This window comes from Diabrotica virgifera, chromosome 5 (genome assembly GCF_917563875.1).
Source record: "Diabrotica virgifera virgifera chromosome 5, PGI_DIABVI_V3a".
Lineage (NCBI taxonomy): Eukaryota > Metazoa > Arthropoda > Insecta > Coleoptera > Chrysomelidae > Diabrotica > Diabrotica virgifera.
In genome coordinates, this window is record NC_065447.1 from 233083466 (window position 1) to 233104327 (window position 20862).

General features: G+C 35.2%; 1 protein-coding gene across 1 annotated transcript in view; it reads right to left on the reverse strand.

Moving 5' to 3' along the window:
- LOC126885590 (gustatory receptor for sugar taste 64f-like) overlaps nt 1–20862 on the reverse strand; it is a 52122-nt gene that overhangs the window by 15966 nt on the left and 15294 nt on the right. Inside the window, exons 4-5 of the mRNA XM_050652188.1 lie at nt 16611–16765; nt 16055–16217 (exon numbers count right to left, since the gene is read on the reverse strand). Coding sequence (XP_050508145.1) covers nt 16055–16217; nt 16611–16765 — 318 coding nt within the window. The remainder of the gene's footprint in view (nt 1–16054; nt 16218–16610; nt 16766–20862) is intronic.

Consider the following 20862-nt stretch of genomic DNA (forward strand, 5'->3'; position numbering starts at 1 on the left):
GACAAGTAATTGGGCGGTATTTGGCTGGATCTTGGGTGTTATTTTGATCCTTCGGTATTAAATAAGTGGTACCCTGAGTTAGGAATGCTGGTATATCCTGCGGATTAGAAATAACATGATTAATTAATGTTGATAAGCATTCATGAACACTCCAAAACTTCTTGAGCCAAAAGTTTTGAACTCCATCTTGTCCAGGAGATTTCCAGTTATGAAGCTCTTTGATGATATTTGAGACTTCTTCAGTAGTGAAGGGTTCGTAAAGGGTAGCAATGTAGTGTTGGCAGTTCTGTGTCGTATCTTCTATCCATCCAGCATTGTTGTTAAGAGCAGCTGGTGTGGAAAGTTGATTTCTCCAAAACTCATGAATTTCTTTATTATTATTATCCAGATTTAGCCATACGGCTTACACTCCCTCTAAGGGGAAAATTGACTCATCCCAGATACCTACGGTATCAAAAGGATTGAGCTCTGGTGGGACTCTTTCCGTGTTATCGAGCCCTAGGTGACTTGGTATGCAGGTGTATCTCCCAAAAATTTTCGTACACATCTGGTCGTTGCGAGTAGTACAGCTTTCTGCATGGTCTTGTAAAGATGTTCATTTAGACCCAGCCTTTTTATGCTTTCGAGGAGGTTCTTCGGAATGACTCCAGTAGTAGATATAACAATAGGTATCGTCTGGGTACTTTGCATTCTCCATTGCCTTCGTATTTGAATTTCTAGATCTCTGTACTTGGCGATCTTTTCAGTGAATTTACTACGTAGATTATTGTTGTTAGGTATCGCCACATCAATTAGTGTTGTTTGTCTTGTTAATTTATTAACTAGTACGAGATCTGGTCTGTTATGTGCCACTGTTTGATCTGTGAGCACAGTGCGGTCCCAGTATAGCTTGTAGTTGCCATCCTCAAGCATACTCTCAGGGACGTATTGATAATACGGGAGATGGTCCGTTTGGAGAAGTCCCAGCTTGATAGCTATCTCTTGATGAAGGATTTTTCCCACTGCGTCATGCCGTTCCTTGTATTCAGTTGCAGCAAATGCCTGGCAGCCCCCTGTAAGATGTTGGATGGTTTCTTGGGCTTGACATCCATATCGGCATCTGTCGTTTTGAACCTGAGGGTCTTTGATAATATATTTCAGGTAGTTTCTGGTTGGTATAACCTGATCCTGAATGGCCAGTAATGAACCCTCCGTTTCAGGGAACATCTTTCCTGATGTCAACCAGTAGTTCGACGCTATATTGTCGACATAATCTTGGCTGACCTCATTGGGATGTCGCCCGTGCAAAGGTTTACCCATCCAGGCGCGCACTTTTTCGTCCTTAGTAAGGTGGTTTATGCGCAGTTCTGCTTCCCTCAGTTTGATCGGTGTTGTGTCATCTACTGCGCAGATAGCGCGATGTAGAGTAGATGTCTCAGCCTGCATCTGAAAATAAGTTCTTAAATTAGCAATTTGTTTATCTAATTGCTCACCTATATCCATAAGTCCTCTTCCTCCTAAATACCGGGGTAATGTCGTTCGTTCTACTGCACTTTTAGGGTGGTGTTTTTGTGCCTTTGTGAGGTGTGTTCGTACTTTTCGCTGAAGATTTTCTAGATCCGTTTTTGTCCACTTAACAATACCAAATGAATAGCTAAGCGCGGAACAAGCGTAGGTGTTTAGTGCCTTAAACAAATTTTTACTGTTAAGCTGTGAACGAAGCAGCTGTTTTACCCTTCTTATAAACTCAGTAGTTATCTCAGTTTTCATTTGCTTATGGTCAATTTTCCGCGCCTGCTTTACTCCAAGATATTTGTACATATCGTTGTCGCCCATGGCCTCGATGTTCTGGCCATTTTGCATATCGAATCCACCGGGCTGTACCTTTCCTCTGACTATATTCAAAACACGGCACTTGTCTAGACCGAATTATTATTATTATTATTATTATTATTATCCAGATTTAGCCATACGGCTCACACTCCCTCTAAGGGGAAAATTGACTCATCCCAGATACCTACGGTATCAAAAGGATTGAGCTCTGGTGGGACTCTTTCCGTGTTATCGAGCCCTAGGTGACTTGGTATGCAGGTGTATCTCCCAAAAATTTTCGTACACATCTGGCCGTTGCGAGTAGTACAGCTTTCTGCATGGTCTTGTAAAGATGTTCATTTAGACCCAGCCTTTTTATGCTTTCGAGGAGGTTCTTCGGAATGACTCCAGTAGTAGATATAACAATAGGTATCGTCTGGGTACTTTGCATTCTCCATTGCCTTCGTATTTGAATTTCTAGATCTCTGTACTTGGCGATCTTTTCAGTGAATTTACTACGTAGATTATTGTTGTTAGGTATCGCCACATCAATTAGTGTTGTTTGTCTTGTTAATTTATTAACTAGTACGAGATCTGGTCTATTATGTGCCACTGTTTGGTCTGTGAGCACAGTGCGGTCCCAGTATAGCTTGTAGTTGCCATCCTCAAGCATACTCTCAGGGACGTATTGATAATACGGGAGATGGTCCGTTTGGAGAAGTCCCAGCTTGATAGCTATCTCTTGATGAAGGATTTTTCCCACTGCGTCATGCCGTTCCTTGTATTCAGTTGCAGCAAATGCCTGGCAGCCCCCTGTAAGATGTTGGATGGTTTCTTGGGCTTGACATCCATATCGGCATCTGTCGTTTTGAACCTGAGGGTCTTTGATGATATATTTCAGGTAGTTTCTGGTTGGTATAACCTGATCCTGAATGGCCAGTAATGAACCCTCCGTTTCAGGGAACATCTTTCCTGATGTCAACCAGTAGTTCGACGCTATATTGTCGACATAATCTTGGCTGACCTCATTGGGATGTCGCCCGTGCAAAGGTTTACCCATCCAGGCGCGCACTTTTTCGTCCTTAGTAAGGTGGTTTATGCGTAGTTCTGCTTCCCTCAGTTTGATCGGTGTTGTGTCATCTACTGCGCAGATAGCGCGATGTAGAGTAGATGTCTCAGCCTGCATCTGAAAATAAGTTCTTAAATTAGCAATTTGTTTATCTAATTGCTCACCTATATCCATAAGTCCTCTTCCTCCTAAATACCGGGGTAATGTCGTTCGTTCTACTGCACTTTTAGGGTGGTGTTTTTGTGCCTTTGTGAGGTGTGTTCGTACTTTTCGCTGAAGATTTTCTATATCCGTTTTTGTCCACTTAACAATACCAAATGAATAGCTAAGCGCGGAACAAGCGTAGGTGTTTAGTGCCTTAAACAAATTTTTACTGTTAAGCTGTGAACGAAGCAGCTGTTTTACCCTTCTTATAAACTCAGTAGTTATCTCAGTTTTCATTTGCTTATGGTCAATTTTCCGCGCCTGCTTTACTCCAAGATATTTGTACATATCGTTGTCGCCCATGGCCTCGATGTTCTGGCCATTTTGCATATCGAATCCACCGGGCTGTACCTTTCCTCTGACTATATTCAAAACACGGCACTTGTCTAGACCGAACTGCATACTAATATCATTAGAAAATGTTTCTACAGTTTTTAGCATCTCTTCTAGGTGTTCTCGAGTGGAAGCCATTAATTTCAAATCATCCATATACAACAGATGATTGAGCTTCGCTACCACAGTATTATTGCTTTTAATGCTAAAACCTGAGTCAGTGGAGTTTAATAGTTGGGAAAGGGGGTTCAAAGCTAAACAGAACCACAATGGACTCAACGAGTCTCCTTGAAATAGGCCCTGGTTGATTGCGATATTTTCGGTTTCGATATTGTTTTCACCAGGTATTTGGAGGTGAATTTTAGTCTTCCAATCTCTCATTATATGCCTTAAAAAGGTCACTATGTTATCATCTACTTTGTATATTTTCAATATATCTATTAGCCATTCATGCGGTACTGAATCAAAGGCCTTTTTATAGTCAATAAAAGCAGTAAAAAGATTTCTTTTTTTAATGAATGCCTGGTTAGAAATGACTGAGTCGATGATAAGCTGTTCTTTGCAACCCAGGGAACCCTTAGCGCATCCTTTCTGGTGAGGCTCTATGATATTGTTTAGAGCACAGTGTCTTTATTATTATTATTATTATTATTATTATTATTATCCAGATTTAGTCATAGGCTCACACTCCCTCTAGGAGGAAAATTGACTCAGCCCAGATACCTACGGTATCAAAAGGGTTAAGCTCTGGTGGGACTCTTTCCGTGTTATCGAGCCCTAGGTGCCTAGGTATGCTGGAATATCTTCCAAAAATGTTTGTACACATCTGGCCATCGAGAGTATTACAGCTTTCTGCATGGTCTTGTAAAGATGTTCATTTAGAATTTAGACCCACAGACCTACAGTATTAGTAGATAATATGTATCGTCTGGGTACTTTGTATTCTCCATTGTCTTCGTATTTGAATTTCCAGATCTCTGTAGTTGTGGTAGGGGAGCCCAAGCGGGGATTTTTGCAGTTACTCGAGTGCGTCAAATTATCGTATGGGGAGAAACCTGGTACCCTGCAGATGTACCTCTACCATATATTGGCTCTTAACACAGGGGAGTTCGTTAAGGGGGGCCCGAAAAAAAATATATCCTTAAAAAAACTCGAAATTGTCAGATTAAGATAAGGGAAGTTAAGTACATGCAAAAGAGTGTATATTTAAAAAATATGACGATTTGAGCCGGGCGTAAGGAAATGGTTGAGTCCCAAAGTTTCACAAGAAAAAAGCGAATATTTCGCGAAATGAACGACAGATGGAAAAACTAAAAATTATGTGCTCAATATTTTTTAAAAATCTATCGAATGATACCAAACACGACTTCCCACGGAGAGGGGTGGGAGGTAAATTTAATATTTTAAATACAAATCCCGCGATATTTCGCAAAATAAACATTAGATCGAAAAACTGCAAAATACACTTAATCAATATTTTTGAAACATCTATCGAATGATACCAAACACGACTTCCCACGGAGAGGGGTGGGGGGTAAATTTAATATTTTAAATACAAATCCCGCGATATTTCGCAAAATAAACATTAGATCGAAAAACTGCAAAATACACTTAATCAATATTTTTGAAAAATCTATCGAATGGTACCAAACACGGCGGTGGGGTGGAGGGGTTACTTTAAAATTTTAAATAGGAGCTCCAAATTTTTATTCCAGATTTGGATTGTTTCCGTAAAAACTTTTATTCGAAATATTTTTCAAATTATGGATAGATGGCGCTATAATCGGAAAAAACGATTGTTGGAAATGGAAAATTAAATTAAAAATGGACAAGTCCCCATTAAAATGGAAAACTTTACTTAACTTTTTTTTCTTATTTTGGGACCTACTCTTCACAACCCAATAGGTCCCCAAAGCGCTCGAGTGACTGCACTTTTAGCATACTTCGCTCCCCTACTATTGGCGATCTTTTCGGTAAATTTAGTACGTATATTGTTGTTGTTAGGTATCGCCACATCAATTAGTGCTGTTTCTCTTGTTAATTTATTAACTAAGTAAGTATAGTACGGGCCCAGTATAGCTTGTATATAGTTGTCATTATCAAGCATACTCTCAGGGAAGTATTGATAATATGGGAGATGGTCCTTTTGGAGAAGTCTCAGCTTGATAGCTATCTCTTAATAGCTGCAATATTTTAGAAGTGATCGAAATAGCTCTTTTCCCTTTTAGTTCAGAGAAATAAGGAAAAAAATATCCTGTTGGTGACACAAACCCCTCCAGCCCGAAACCAAATTTTTTGAGTAGTATGGTCATCTATATTAATAACCTATATGTTTCCCGCAGTCGATTTTGATGATATACATAGTTATAAACAAATGAAGATCAATAAACGGTCAATTTTCGCTTTTTTCGTCTATACCCCAAAAATTAAGTATTTTAAACAAATTTGAGAGTGAGAAACTCATAAATCGTATAAAATATTTCAATATGGCGTTCGCTGAATATGTCCATCCTTATTCGTTGCTTAGAAAATTGCAAAATAAATCATAAATTTTGAGTTTTTATAAATATTCATAACTTATATAAAAATTAACTTAAAACGTTCTTATTACACGAAATGCTAAGACTTCCGGTGCTTAAATCATACCCTAAATTTCAAAGCAATTATTGGTCAAATAGTTTAACAGGTATTTAATTTGTTAATCCCAAATTATTTTTTTGCAACGCTGTAAGTCAGAAAATGATGAAGTCACAGTAATACTTTGGATAGTTTTTGAAAGAAGAAGATTTATACTATTAATTTAATTAAATAAAAATGACAAAAAATAATTCTAAATACTGCAAAATTATTTTGCAAAAACATGTGAATTAAAAAAAGGGGCAAACTTCGTACCTAATTGTCCTAGGACAATTGTTTTTCTTTCTAAATGTGTATAAAAATTCAGTCTTTCCAAATATGAAAAAATAATTTTTCTACGGGTAACGGTTAAAAAGTTATTCTAATTGTTTATAAGTAAGCAAAAAATCGACGTGTTTTTGCAAAATAATTTTACACTGTTTAAAATTACTTTTTGTCATTAATGTCTTTCGGGACGCCTAAATGTACCGTATTTGCGTTGGGTAGATTTTTTGTAGCTGACTATATTTTCTTTCTTCAATTTCGGCATTTATCTTCATTCTTATTTCTCGTTTTTTTGTTACATTGCGGCCCAATATTATTCCCATTATTTTTCATTAAAATTTCAGAAGGCTACCTTCCTCTTTCTTGTTAATCGTCGTTGTTTCCATCCCATATGTAACAACAGGTCTTATTAAGGTCTTACCTATATAATAGGGTGAACACGACTTCCCACATAACTGGCCTATTAGAAATATCTCGAGAACCAAAGGCAACAGAATCATGAAAATTGGAATAGAGGGGTTTTGAAGGATGATCTATTAAATGAAAATATTTTCATCTCTTTGCAACTTCCGGTTATACCGGAAGTTGCTTATAACTTCGTTTTTTTTTAATGGGACACCTTGTATATTTTCACATTTTTGGATTCTCTTCGATGTCTTCTTTCTTAAAATATGAGATTTTGTAATATTATACAGGGTATTTTAAAAGATAATTAAGTTTTTTTATTAATTTCGTAGCAAAATTAACACCCTGTAGAATTGTAGTAGTTTGACATCTAAAACGCTACTTACATTCAAATGATTTTTAATATACTCTACTATTGTTAAGAATTATTAGTATAGCTAAATTTTTAATTTTAGTATACAGGGTTGGTCAAAACTCGGAATGAGTATTTTCTGAGTTTTCTTAAATGGAACACCCTATATTTTTGTATTGTAATGAATTGATATTTTATGGTACTTTTTTATTTCTTAAGCATTCCCTATACCTAACTGCTTTAATTTGTGAGTTATTGGTGATTCAAGCTAAACATTAATTGCAACAGAAAATACGTAAAATTTTATTAGGTTGGCCGTGAAAATACTCAATCCCAAATAATTTTTCAGAAATAAATACATATTAATCCAGACTGGTCCCTAAAATTACCAATAATGGTTTAGCTATCAAAATACCGTAGTTAAGATTGTTGGTGCGATTAACAATTAAGCACAAATTAAAGCAGTTAGGTATAGGGAATGGTTAAGAAATAAAAAAGTACCATAAAATATCATTTCATTACAATACTAAAATACAGGGTGTTCCATTTAAGAAAACTCAGAAAATACTCATTCCGAGTGTCGACCAACCCTGTATACTAAAATTAAAAATTTAGTTACAATAGTATATACTATTTACAGCTACAATTTTATATACTAATGATTCTTAACAATAGTAGAGTATATTAAAAATTATTTGAACGTAAGTAGAGTTTTAGATGTCAAACTACTACAATTCTACAGGGTGTTAATTTTGCTACGAAATTAATAAAAAAAGTTAATTATCTTTTAAAATACCCTGTATAATATTACAAAATCTCATATTTTAAGAAAGAAGACATCGAAGAGAATCCAAAAATGTGAAAATGTACAGGGTGTCCCATTTAAAAAAACGAAGTTATAATACCGGAAGTTGCAAAGAGATGAAAATATTTTCATTTAATAGATCATCCTTCAAAACCCCTTTATTCCAATTTTCATGATTCTGTTGCCTTTAGTTCTCGAGATATTTCTAATAGGCCCTTTATTTGCCTCACCCTGTATAGGTTCATATTATACTTAGAGTCTTGCTTCTCAGCAGACTTCTATTCATTCCATGTGTTTTTCTGACTTTCAAAATTCTTTCCTCTCTTCTCTATTTTCCGGTTTTCCCTATTGTTACTCTCAAGTAGCTAAAGGTGGATACAGTTTCAAAGGACACCGCACACATCTTATGGAAAATATAATGTCACTCAAATGAAATAAAATTTACATGAATAGATGCGTCCTGAAATTTCAATAATTTGATACCATTGCGCCAACTCTGTAATTTGATTAACAAGAGCGTAAATTGATAAAAATAAATCTAAAATCAAATAAGAATGTACGTGTGTCAAAGAGAGAAAAAAGATCTTGTGATTCGCTTACTCCATAAATCTTTCTGAGAGATTAAGGCAATTACTTACTCTTATCTTTTCCTATTATTATTGATAATAAAGTAGGTATAATTTGGTTAGTTGTACCGCCTCTAATCGTCTTAAGCTAGGGGTAATAGACTGTTTTCAATAGCCTCTAGAGACTAATATTATTTACGAATGCCAGTTTTATGGACTTCAAAATGCGATTTCGATAAACTTTAATTACAATTAACGCCCTAATTAAGCAAAATAATGGTATCAAATTATTGAAATTTCAGGACGCATCTATTCATGTAAATTTTATTTTATTTTAGTGACATTGTATTTACCATAAGATGTGTGCGGTGTCCTTTATGGTTCTGTGTTATTAGATATTTCTGAGTTGGTTGGGTCATCCTTCCCTGTCGTCATGTATTTTGTTTTGTGATGGTTTATCTCTATTCTCTTCGCTTCCTTATGTAATTTTCCGACTGCTTTTATAAGTGTCATCTATGCCTTCGCTATGATGACTAGATCATCTGCATATGCTACTTTGAAGTTAATCTGTAATAATGTTTTTGTTTGCAAAGTCCTCCTCATGATTACTTTCAATAGCAGATTAAATAATGTCGGGGAGATAGAGTCACCTTGTTTCACGTCTTTGTTTACATTCATCTCCTTAGAAGTTGTTCCGTTGAAACTGATCCTTGCTCTGCTGTTGTTTAGGCTCACTAGTTTTACTGTATAAAAATGCAATTTTTATCACAAGGGAGCCATTTTTTGAGGTAGTAGCCGAGTTTTGCCGAGGTTTAGTTGAGCTGTGGTAGTAGCCGAGTTTTAAGGTCATGGTTGTATTTTTTTCTACATTTTTTATAGGCACCAGAAACAATCAGCGTATTGTGATCAATAACCAGGAAATGGAGAGAGTGGTGGAATTTGAATATCTGGGCAGCATAATAATTGATTATAACGGTGGTAAATACAGGTAGTTATTTAAAGCGATAATAATACAAGGTCAGACTCTTACAAAAGAAATAATATTGACCATCACAGGTCGTGAATAAATTTCCAAATACAGGTTACAGCTACAGGTACAGGTACAAATTATAAGATAATGAATAGACCACAAACTAAATACCTCTCTGGTTTTTGGAAAGTGGTTTGTGGAATAGGCGTTAAAAATATATTAAAAACAATATAATTTAACAATACGCCGCTAGTTGATTGATTGTTATATAAAATAACGGCATAAATGAATATTAAACACGTGATAAAAAGGGGAAGATATGAATATGTATATAATAAAATAGTTATTTATGAAACAGTTCGTGAAGTATGCTTTTTGCCAACGCACGCGATATTTAGAGCACGAGCGACAACGGAGCGAGTGCTATACATCGCGTAAGTTCGTAAAAAGTACTTCACGCACAGTTTCATACAATATTTTATCTACTCTTCGATAAACAAATAAAAAAACTAACTCTTCGTGACTTGAATTGATTTCTATTCTACAATTTTTAGAACTATGACATTTAAAAATCCTAACTACTTTCAAACCACAAAACTGTCAAAAATTTTGTTGTAAGTCATTGCTCATATTTTCATCACCATGAGAAAGCGAAAGTTAAGGATATTTGATTATATGAAAGTGTGCCAAAAAACCCATTGAAAGTGTGCGAAAAATTAAATCCCATTTAAAATACATTGTTACTTCACGCACACTTTAAACCCTTCACGCACTGCTATCTATAATGACAGTTTTCACAAACTAAAAACTGATACATACTATGACATAGAGTAGATAAATACAGTTAGATACTTCAACTGATAATACAGGGTAAAATACAGAGCAAACGCGGAACAGGAAGAAGACACTCGTAGCTTCAAAATTTACGCCAATGATTTGGACTAACATCGATCGAGTTATTCAGTAGCGCCGTAAACAAAATTAAAATTGCTATGATGATAGCCAACGTCCGCAACGGACAAGACACATGAAAAAGAATTGTTCTCTTTTTTTCTGCGAATCACTAATTTTACTCTAAACTATTTATATCTAATTTACAGTAAACATTTGGGATTTTGCTGCAAATTATTTTTGTAATGCATTCCATCTATATAAACACCTATACGGCTCTCAATTTTGCCCTTAAGGATCAGTTGTAATATTTTATATCGATTTCCCCTCACTATAATATGTCCCATATAGGACATTTTCGTGCGTTTAACAGTCTTTAGTAGTTCTCTATCTTTGTTGACCATCCTTAGTAACTTCTTGATTAGTTTTAATTGCTATCCAAGATATCTTCATCATCCGTCTATGAATCCACATTTTCAATGCTTCAACTCTGTTCATGATCGATACTTTCAGCGTCCACACTTCTGCACTATACAAAAGTACAGTCCAAACAGCACTTAACCATTCTTTTTCTCAGTTTTAAACTGAGATGATTATTTCAAAGAAATGACTTTATTTTCATAAAAGTAGTTTTACTCATTGCTATCCTACGTTTTATTTCTATGTATGGATCTAGTTGGTCCAGTTAGTTAAATTCTTTAGCGTAGTTTTTCTGAGACATTGCAATGAAAGTAGAAGTCAGCCAATCATTGGGTACTTCCTCTTTTTCGTAGAATGTACAGTGGAACCCCGATAAGTCGGCCCCCGATAACCGATAACCCGGAAGTCCGGCTAACCCGGATCGATTTTCATCAGACAAACATTTCAACAATAGCAATGTACCTATGTAATATATGTATGTATATAATATTTGAGCAATGTATGTATGTATATAATATTTGAGAGATAATGTGTATTTGTGTAATTTGAACTATACCTACGATAGTAAAAATGACTCATGGCACACGGTGGCAGAGCGACGTTCATTGTCTCAGATTGTCGAAAACAACAGGCACCTGTATTCCTTTATTTATTTCAAACTGTCTTAGCATTGTCCAAAAAAGACTAAAAGACTATTTAAAAAATGATTTTTAAACAATGGTCTTAGTCTCCACTGTTCTTAAATAACATAACATTGTTCCGATTGTGACCGTATTGTGTGTAGTACAGTCGTATTTTTCGCTTCCGTTCTGTAATCGTGCTTCAGATAGGTTTGTGTTTGCGTGTTTTTTGTCTACGCATGAGTTTTTTACCAAGAAATGAACAATACTCTATATACAACTACATATATACGTAATTTAAATGTGTACTGTGCATATATATTTCATGTTATTTCAATTATAACGAAGTTTATCTGTAACTTACTTTGTATACGTAATTTAGATGTGTACTGTGCATATATATTTCATGTTATTTCAATTATAACGGAGTTTATCTGTATTTTGTATACCGTATTTTATTAATTTTTACCATATTCTCCGGCTAACTCGGATTTTCGATAACCCGGACCGGCCGCAGTCCCGATTAATCCGAATTATCGAGGTTCCACTGTATTAAACTTTGGTAAGCACAGGTGTATTGTCATCTCGTCGGGATTAGGAGCTTATGTGTTACCTATTCATATTTTTGGGTGCATATAGTACCTCTTCATTCTTCATTCATTATCATACTTTCTTTTAACATTCTTTCTAACAAAATATTACTTACGGCTTTTTTTAATCATCTGTAATCACAATATAAGAGTTCGTGTTGTTTGTACATCAGCTTTTGTTATGTTGTTTAAAACTTAACAACGTCGACTTAAAAAAAACTTTTAAAATATATTATTTACATACATCCACAAATAAAAACTTCTCCACCGCAACAACGTCATTCTTTATGCTTGTCGTTTAATTTTTTTATTCGAAAAATAGCTACACGACATCGTGCGCAACAACTTTCGGGAAAAGTTAAATTAGTTTTCTACTACAAAGAGAGGGTGGAAAGAATAATAATGTGACAAGAGGGGCGACATTTTATTAAAATCTACGAACAAGCTGTATACAAACAACAAAAACAACAGATTAGCCATTGTTTTAAAGAAAAAAATAAACAATTACCCAAAAATTTTTACTTTTTTCTTTAATTATAGCGAATATCGGTATAGCCATCAGATTTATAGATATATGTATAATATTTATATTCCGCTGTATTTATGCAGTGTGTTAAATAAAAAAGCTGATATGGCCATTCCACGAACATACGCCTGTTTTGGATTACTTCGACAACGAATATTTTACTGTGCAACATAAGAAGTACGAAAGTAAATGGCGCTAATAATTATTCCAATAAACAACAATGTAATTTGCAATTTACTTTCGTTCTTCTTATTTTGCACAGTAAAATATTCGTTGTCGAAGTAATCCAAAACAGGCGTATGTTCGTGGAATAGGGTATATCGAAAAATGCTTGAAACCGTTTCTAGTTTCTAGGATAGTAAGGGGGAACTAAAATGACATGAAAGAGAATTCACCCCCATCAACCACCAACCACCTAGGCCCCACCAACCACAACCAAAAAAATTTCAATTGCAAACCCCTACTTGTGATACATCATTGAAAAGACTATAAAAAATTGGGTCCCGGTGAATTCGTAACTATTTTAATCCCCCCATCCTAATTACAGGCCAATTGGTAACTCTGACCCTCAGGTAATTTTTCGGTAACCAATCAACTACCGGTGAATTCGTAACTAAATAAAGGTATAATCTTTTAGACTTGAAATAAACATATGGAAAATCTGTTTGCTTTTAAATTATCAGATGGATTTAAATAATTTATCATTGCTAAACATCTAAATATTGAATTTACAATTACTTGATAAGAACCAAGCTCGTGTAGAGCTATACTTCTATACTTGATGGAAATAATATTATTAACACGTGTTAATGAAACACTATAATATTGTTTCAATTATTTTATTAAGATATTTCAATTTTTGCTATTTTTTGTAGGTACATATAATACAAATATAATGTTTTTAAGCAGACCAAGAAACATTCGGTTTAGATTTAAGGTATTAGATTTAATCAATGGTTTCGAATTCACTTGAAGAAAGTTTCGAGTTGGCAGGTCAGGTAATAGAAAAGTTACGAATTGGCCGGTGTACATTTTGATTTGAAAATGTTTGTCACTAGGTCTTTTCGCGGTGCACATCCTGAATGTACTCTGAACTTAACCTGGATACAAATATATGCGCAAGCGTGTCTCCGAATATATTCTGAATTTGTTTCTGCACGAACAATTTCCGGATGTTTTTTGGGTTGCCTATGCCAATTGCCTAATTCTTTATCTTTATCTACGACATAACATCGACAATCGACACCTCGGAGACAGAAAAAGTAATTTTACGTATTTAAAAAAAATTTGCATTTTTTGGAACATTTAAAAGTCCTACAATCTCTTCCAAATCTTCATCACTTGAACTGAGGTTCATCATCTAAAAAGGTTTTAAAAATAAGAAACTGAAATACATAATACAATTTAAAAAACCTTCCCTTTTACAAAATTTTTATTGATATGATAACACAACAATTTAAAATCTGTTAGGTTAGAAATAGAATCTCTAAAACAAAATAAATAAATTCGTCAAATCAACTTCTGCACATGTGCGGACAATAAATCCTCTCTTTAATCCCAGAACTTGTTGAACGCATTCCGAATACGTTCAGGACAAGTTGTTGCGCTCCGCGAACAGAGAACTTTTTATTCAGAGGAGGATTTTTCAACACCGCGAACAGCCAAAATTCTAATGCGCAAGCGTTCTTCCTCTGAACACGTTCAGGATGTGCACCACGAAAACACCTATTAAAAGTTACGAATTGACGCGTGTTCAAAAAATTCTATCCAATGGTATAAATAATAATTATACAGGGTGAAGCAATAATTGTGAAACTTTGGCTTGATTGGAAAATTCAATGAGGTTTTTGTTGAATTACAAATTTGTTAAAAATGTCAATTAAGTTAATGTTTAAAGTGGGTTCTGTTGTTTTGTAAACAATAATACAGTCTATTTTCAAATTCTGCACGAACTTTGGCAAATATTGTTTTAATAATAGCGCGACATGGTTGCTTAATTCTTTCTCGCAATTCCCCAAGTGACGCAGGTTGAGTTTTATAAACAACTGACTTGAAGTAACCTCATAGAAAAAAGTCAGGTGGCGGTAAGTCTGGTGACCTCGGTGGCCACTCAATAGATAGGACCTCTCCTTCCAATCCATTTGTTCGGATAATTAGTATCCAACCAGTGCCTAACTGGAACTGCATAGTGAGGAGGTGCTCGATGTTGGAAGTGCAGCAAATCTTCGTCTAGAGCTAGGTTGCCTTGGTCGTCCCTTTGGTTCTCTAATTCATGCACAATTAAAGGTTCGATGGTGTTTTCCAGCATATCGAGATAAATGTCGCCACTTTAATTGCCTGGTATGAACAAGGGGCCAATTATAGCATCGCCTAATATTTCTGCCCAAACATTCAGTTTTTCAGGATATTAAATGTGACCTTCTCTAAATCGATGCGTGTTCGCATCATTCCAGTACCGACAGTTTTGTTTATTTATATTACCATTCAGCATAAAAGTATGTACATTCATCAGTGAAACAAATATTTTTTAACATTCTCGGTTTAACGCGAATTTTTTCAGTCATCATATGTCATGAGTTCACAAAACTCAATTCGTCGGTCTGAATCATCATCGCCTAGTTCTTGCAGAATGTGTGTTTTGTACGGATGAAACTTATGTGATTTCAACACCTTTCTAACCGACAAGTCAAAGTCCTGTGTCCAGCTTATTCTTAACAATCGGCGGTACATCCACATTTCGAATGAATTCAATTTGTTGACGTCATACTGTTATAATGTCCAGGTCTCACAGACATATAGTAATAGAGACCACACATAACACTTTTGTGTTCTCAATCTTATTGTGACTGATAGCTTGGGGTTACAGAGTATTTTACGCATGTTCATGAAACCAGGCGTCTAGTTGACTATTTAGCTTTCTGCCCAGAAGCTTTGGGAACTCTGAAGGGTGATTCCATTTATTTGTATGTTGAGTGTAATTTGTTTATGGGGGTTCTTGTGTATTACCATAATTTTGGCTTTGGAAAAGTTAATGTTTACGCCCAGCCTGTGACTTTCTTCTGATAATATGTTCATCAATATTTTTAGTTGGTCTTCTCTTTCCGCTAATACTACGGTTTCATCGGTATATCTTAGATTGGTAATGATAATTCCATTGACTCTGGCAGCCTCAGAGCGATCTTCAAGAGAACCTCTGATTATATGTTCGACATAGGTATACATTAACAAAAAGGGGAGGGGGCAAAATGCACCCTTGACGCACTCCTCGTCCTATGTTTATGTAATTGGTGTTTCCGTTCTTTGTACGAACGCATCTTTTGTGGTTTCAGTATGAATTACTTATGAGAGCTATGTCGTGTCCATCCAACCCTACTTCTTTTAGCACCTCAATCAATTTTTCGTGTTTGATATGGTCGAAGGCCCTTCTATAATCGACAAAGCACACATACAGCCGTTTTTGAACCTCAAGATACCTTTCTGTCATGAGTGTTAATCACATGTATCTACTGAATGAATAATAATAGGCATTTAAGAAGACTTAGCTTCATTTAGAGACTAACTAAGATGTACGTTAAAATCTACAATCTAAAAGCTTATACTTTTTGTATTACCTCTTCGTTGTATAAGTCACAAGGAACAGCATTTAACATAGGTAAAGCAGCTCTTCCTGATTCATACAGCCATCCGCCATATATAGATACCATTACAGTTCTTGTAACGACGAATACGAATGATCCGAAAAAGTATAACAGTTCGATGACTTGTTCCCTCCTCCTAAAACCAATACAAATTTATAAAATATTTACATTTTACAATGATACTGTATTTTTCTCTAGAAATTAATATGGATTCATCGATAATTCTTCGCCATGGCTCTGCAACACTTGCTGGTTTAGTTTTATAAATTCTACTTTTCATGTATCCCCAATAAAAATAATCTGTAGGATTCAAATCAGGTGAAAGAGGTGGCCATTCAATACTACCTAGTTTACCAATCCATTGTCCGGGAAATGTCTGATCTAAATAACGCCGAAGATGTACACCAAAAAGGGCTGGTGCTCCGTCTTGCTAAAACTACAACTCATTAAAATTGGCTCAAAACTTTATTTTTGAGTACCATTATTATAATTATCGCTACATCAAATAAGTTAATAAATTTTGACTTACCTTAAACTAACAAATAATTGGATTAATATAAATAGCAAATTGCAGGCATATGTGAAGAGTATTATGTCGTTAAAAAATGAGCTAGACTTAAAGCACATAGCACATATTTTGGTGTAGTCGTCCCTGACATCTTTCCAAAATTTGTTTATAGTCTTCTAAAAGATATGAAAATAGAAATTTAATATGTGAATCATATAAATCAATAACAAAATGTTTCTTTGATTATTTTTTAATGATTTTAATTTCCAATCGTGTAGTAAAATTTTTTCATCACGTTTTTAATTCTGTCCAATCAGATTATTATTACAGATTTGTTGTGTTTTACGTTATCGAATGCCTTCTTATAATCTATAAAACATGCGAAGACGTTCCTCTGCTGATCAAGACTTTTTTATATCAATATTTTTATTGAAAATAAAGCATCTCTTGTGTCCATACCATTTCTAAAATTGAATCCTAGTAACATCCAAAAATAATAAACTTAAAGATAAAACCCATAACTAAATTAAAATTCATGGTGACGTTTCAATTATTACTTTAATCATCGTCAGAATAATAAGTTTCTTGAGCGGATGCTTTAAAATAATTTTAAAGGAACAAACAATAATTAATGAAAACGTAAAAAATGACATTGACAATCATTGGGTTAAGTCAATAATTTCAAACACGCCATGTCTTGTTGCGTGTTTAAGGGTGGCTTCAAAAGAAATATGGATAATGCCTCCTTGATGCTGAGTTCCGTTGGAGAACTTGCATGACCAATGATTGAGAAGTTCTTACGACTAATAGGGTGGTCAGAATCAGTCATATGTTGGAATACCGCTGAATTTGGAACTGTTCTTGATCGTCTTCCTAAGTGAGGAGTGACACCTAAGTGTTCGCAACATCTGACATTAAAGTGACGTCGAGTCTTCCCGACGTACGTAGCTGCACAGCTACTACATTTGAACTGGTATATAATGTTAGATGCGAGATCACTAGGAATCATGTCTTTCACATGGAAACGAGATCCTATCCTTTCCAAAGTCGTGAAAGCAAATCTTAATTCTATAGAGGGAAATGCTTTTTTAATTGTTCTACGGATGTTGCGTCGGATTTGTAAGCTGTGGTAACCAGTATATGGAAGTTTGATATAGATCTTTTCTTTGATTTCTTCTACTTTGCTGTTTGGTTGGAATTTGTTATTGAAAAAACGTCTGATGTATTTTTCTAAGAAGTTCAACGAAAAACCATTTTTACTTAAGATCACCTTTATGTTTTCTAACTCTTCATGTAGGAATTGCCACGTTGAACAGATAGTGAAAGCGCGGTGAACAAGTATATTGATTAAACTTGTTTTGTATTTGTTGGGAATGAAGCTATCTGCATTTATATACAGGCCGGTGAAGGTTGGTTTTCTGTATATTGAAGTGGAAAAACCTGAAGGTGATCTGAAGATGTTAATTCCTAAGAAGGGCAGATTTCCATTGACTACGTCGGGAAGACTCAACGTCACTTTAATGTCAGATGTTGCGAACACTTAGGTGTCACTCCTCACTTAGGAAGACGATCAAGAACAGTTCCAAATTCAGCGGTATTCCAACATATGACTGATTCTGACCACCTTATTAGTCGTAAGAACTTCTCAATCATTGGTCATGCAAGTTCTCCAACGGAACTCAGCATCAAGGAGGCATTATCCATATTTCTTTTGAAGCCACCCTTAAACACGCAACAAGACATGGCGTGTTTGAAATTATTGACTTAACCCAATGATTGTCAATGTCATTTTTTACGTTTTCATTAATTATTGTTTGTTCCTTTAAAATTATTTTAAAGCATCCGCTAAATAAACTTATTATTCTGACGATGATTAAAGTAATAATTGAAACGCCACCATGAATTTTAATTTAGTTATGGGTTTTATCTTTAAGTTTATTATTTTTATCAAGTTTAATGGTGTGTCCTTATCTACAAACATCCAAAATATAGATTGTACATCGCAGTATAACGTCTTAGATTGCACAGTAAAAAAACTTGTGTATAATGTCAGTGTGTTCATTAAATGCCTTCATACTAATATAAGTCGACCTCATTTCCTTTAGAAAGAATCCTTATGCATATATAGAGATCAAGAATAAAAAATAGACTAAAGCAACCAAATGGTACCTTTTTTATTAAATATTGCAAGCAATAATAGTGATTAACCCATCCTGAAATACTTGCACGCCCCTTGAGAAAGACATCGTGAAATTAAGTAAAGCATAGTAAAGAACCCACTCACGAAATCAAAACTGGTGAGAAACTGCAAAGATCTCCCCAACAACCTGGCATTAAGTGTCTTTAATATGGGTACCGCTTCATGAAGGGGTGCCTGGGAAGGAACGAGCAGAAATGTTGGCGATACAAGGCTCGAGAAACTTTTGAAGGCCCAGAGCCTTTCTATGGCATTACTAAAGATGCTACAAAAAACGAAGTGTAGAAATGACTGATAAGGAATAATAATTAAAAGAAATGCCGAGCCACTCAAAAGTAAATCCAGACTAAAGAAATAATCAGGGATATTAATAAAAAACTCTCGAACAGTTTGGTGAACCTCAGCAAACGAGAGATCAAAATGGTCACTGAAATGGTGACTGGACATTGCAAGAAACCAACTGTACAATGTACAAACTAGGTGGATGAACAATGAACCATGGTGGAAATGGAGGAAGAGACTGCCATACACATGCTATGCCACTCCAGTATGCTAAGTGATGCAATGCAAGGCAGGCATTCACTGGTCAACTGATGTTTGAACCAGAAGAGAACCTAAAACTACTAATAAGAAAACTGTTGGCTTTCGTTGAGGCCACAAAACTTATCAGAGTTCAAGGAAAAAACAAGGTATGGTACAAAGGCCTTATTATGACTAACTAGTCTCGCCTTGGGATGGCAACGATGTATCGATAAATTAGATATATCGATATATTTTAAAATTTTCTCGATGTTTTTATATCGATTTTCAACTTTCAATATATCGGAACATATATCGATATTAGAGATTCAATGTATTGCCCACATAGGATATATTATATACCTATACATACCTATACACAAAAAAAATATGTTGGAACATGAAAGGAAGCCCTAATACAATTTGGAGAAAAATGGCCAGTAGTATTAGAGAGACTGCTATTGAAATACTTGGGAAAACGTCAGGAAAAAAGTTTGAGGATAAAGAGACTTGGTGGTGGTCAAACGAAGTACAAGGAAAAATAAAAGAGAAGAGAAAATTATATAGAAAGTGGCAAGAAACCAGATCCGACACAGATCTTCAAAACTATATGGTGGCGAAAAAGGAAGCGAAAGTAGCAGTAGCAAAAGCCAAAGCAGAAGCATATTCAAACCTATACGATCAACTTGATACCAGGGAAGGCGAAACAAAGATATATAAAATAGCCAAACAGAGAGCAAAGAAAGCAAAAGATCTTAATCAGATTAGATGTATCCGAGATGAAAATAATAAAATACTAGTTCACGAAAGGGATGGCAAAAAGAGATGGAGAAAGTACTTTGACAGCTTATTAAATGAAGAATTTGACAGACAGCCTGTAGAGTCAACGGAGACAGTAGCAGCAATGGTCACCAAAATAACAAACGAGGAAGTGGCTCAAGCGCTTCAAAAAATAAAGAAAGGAAAAGCGGTAGGACCAGATAATATTCCTGGGGAAGTATGGAGAGCATTGGGAGAGACAGGAACAAGGTGGCTAGTAGGTCTATTTAATAGAATTATGGAAGTTGGAGAAATGCCAGACGAATGGAGAAGCAGTATACTAGTACCTGTTTACAAAAACAAGGGAGATATACAACAATGCACAAATTACAGGGCTATAAAACTGCTTAGCCACACCATGAAAATATGGGAAAGAGTAATTTATAGACGGATACGTGAAGAGACCGAAATATCCGAGAATCAATTTGGCTTTATGCAGGGCAGATCAACAACAGATGCAATTTTCATTATAAGGCAGTTGATGGAAAAATACAGGAGTAAAGAAAAAAACGCTCATATGGTATTCGTTGATCTTGAGAAAGCATATGATAGAGTTCCTTGAGAGATTCTGTGGTGGGCACTCGATAAGAAAGGAGTCCCTGGTGAATATGTAAAGATTGTGAGGGATATGTATGAGGGAGTAACGACTAGTGTTAGGACAGGTGTGGGAGAGACTGATAAATTTCATGTGAAAGTAGGATTGCACCAAGGCTCCGTGCTTAGTCCGTATTTATTCTC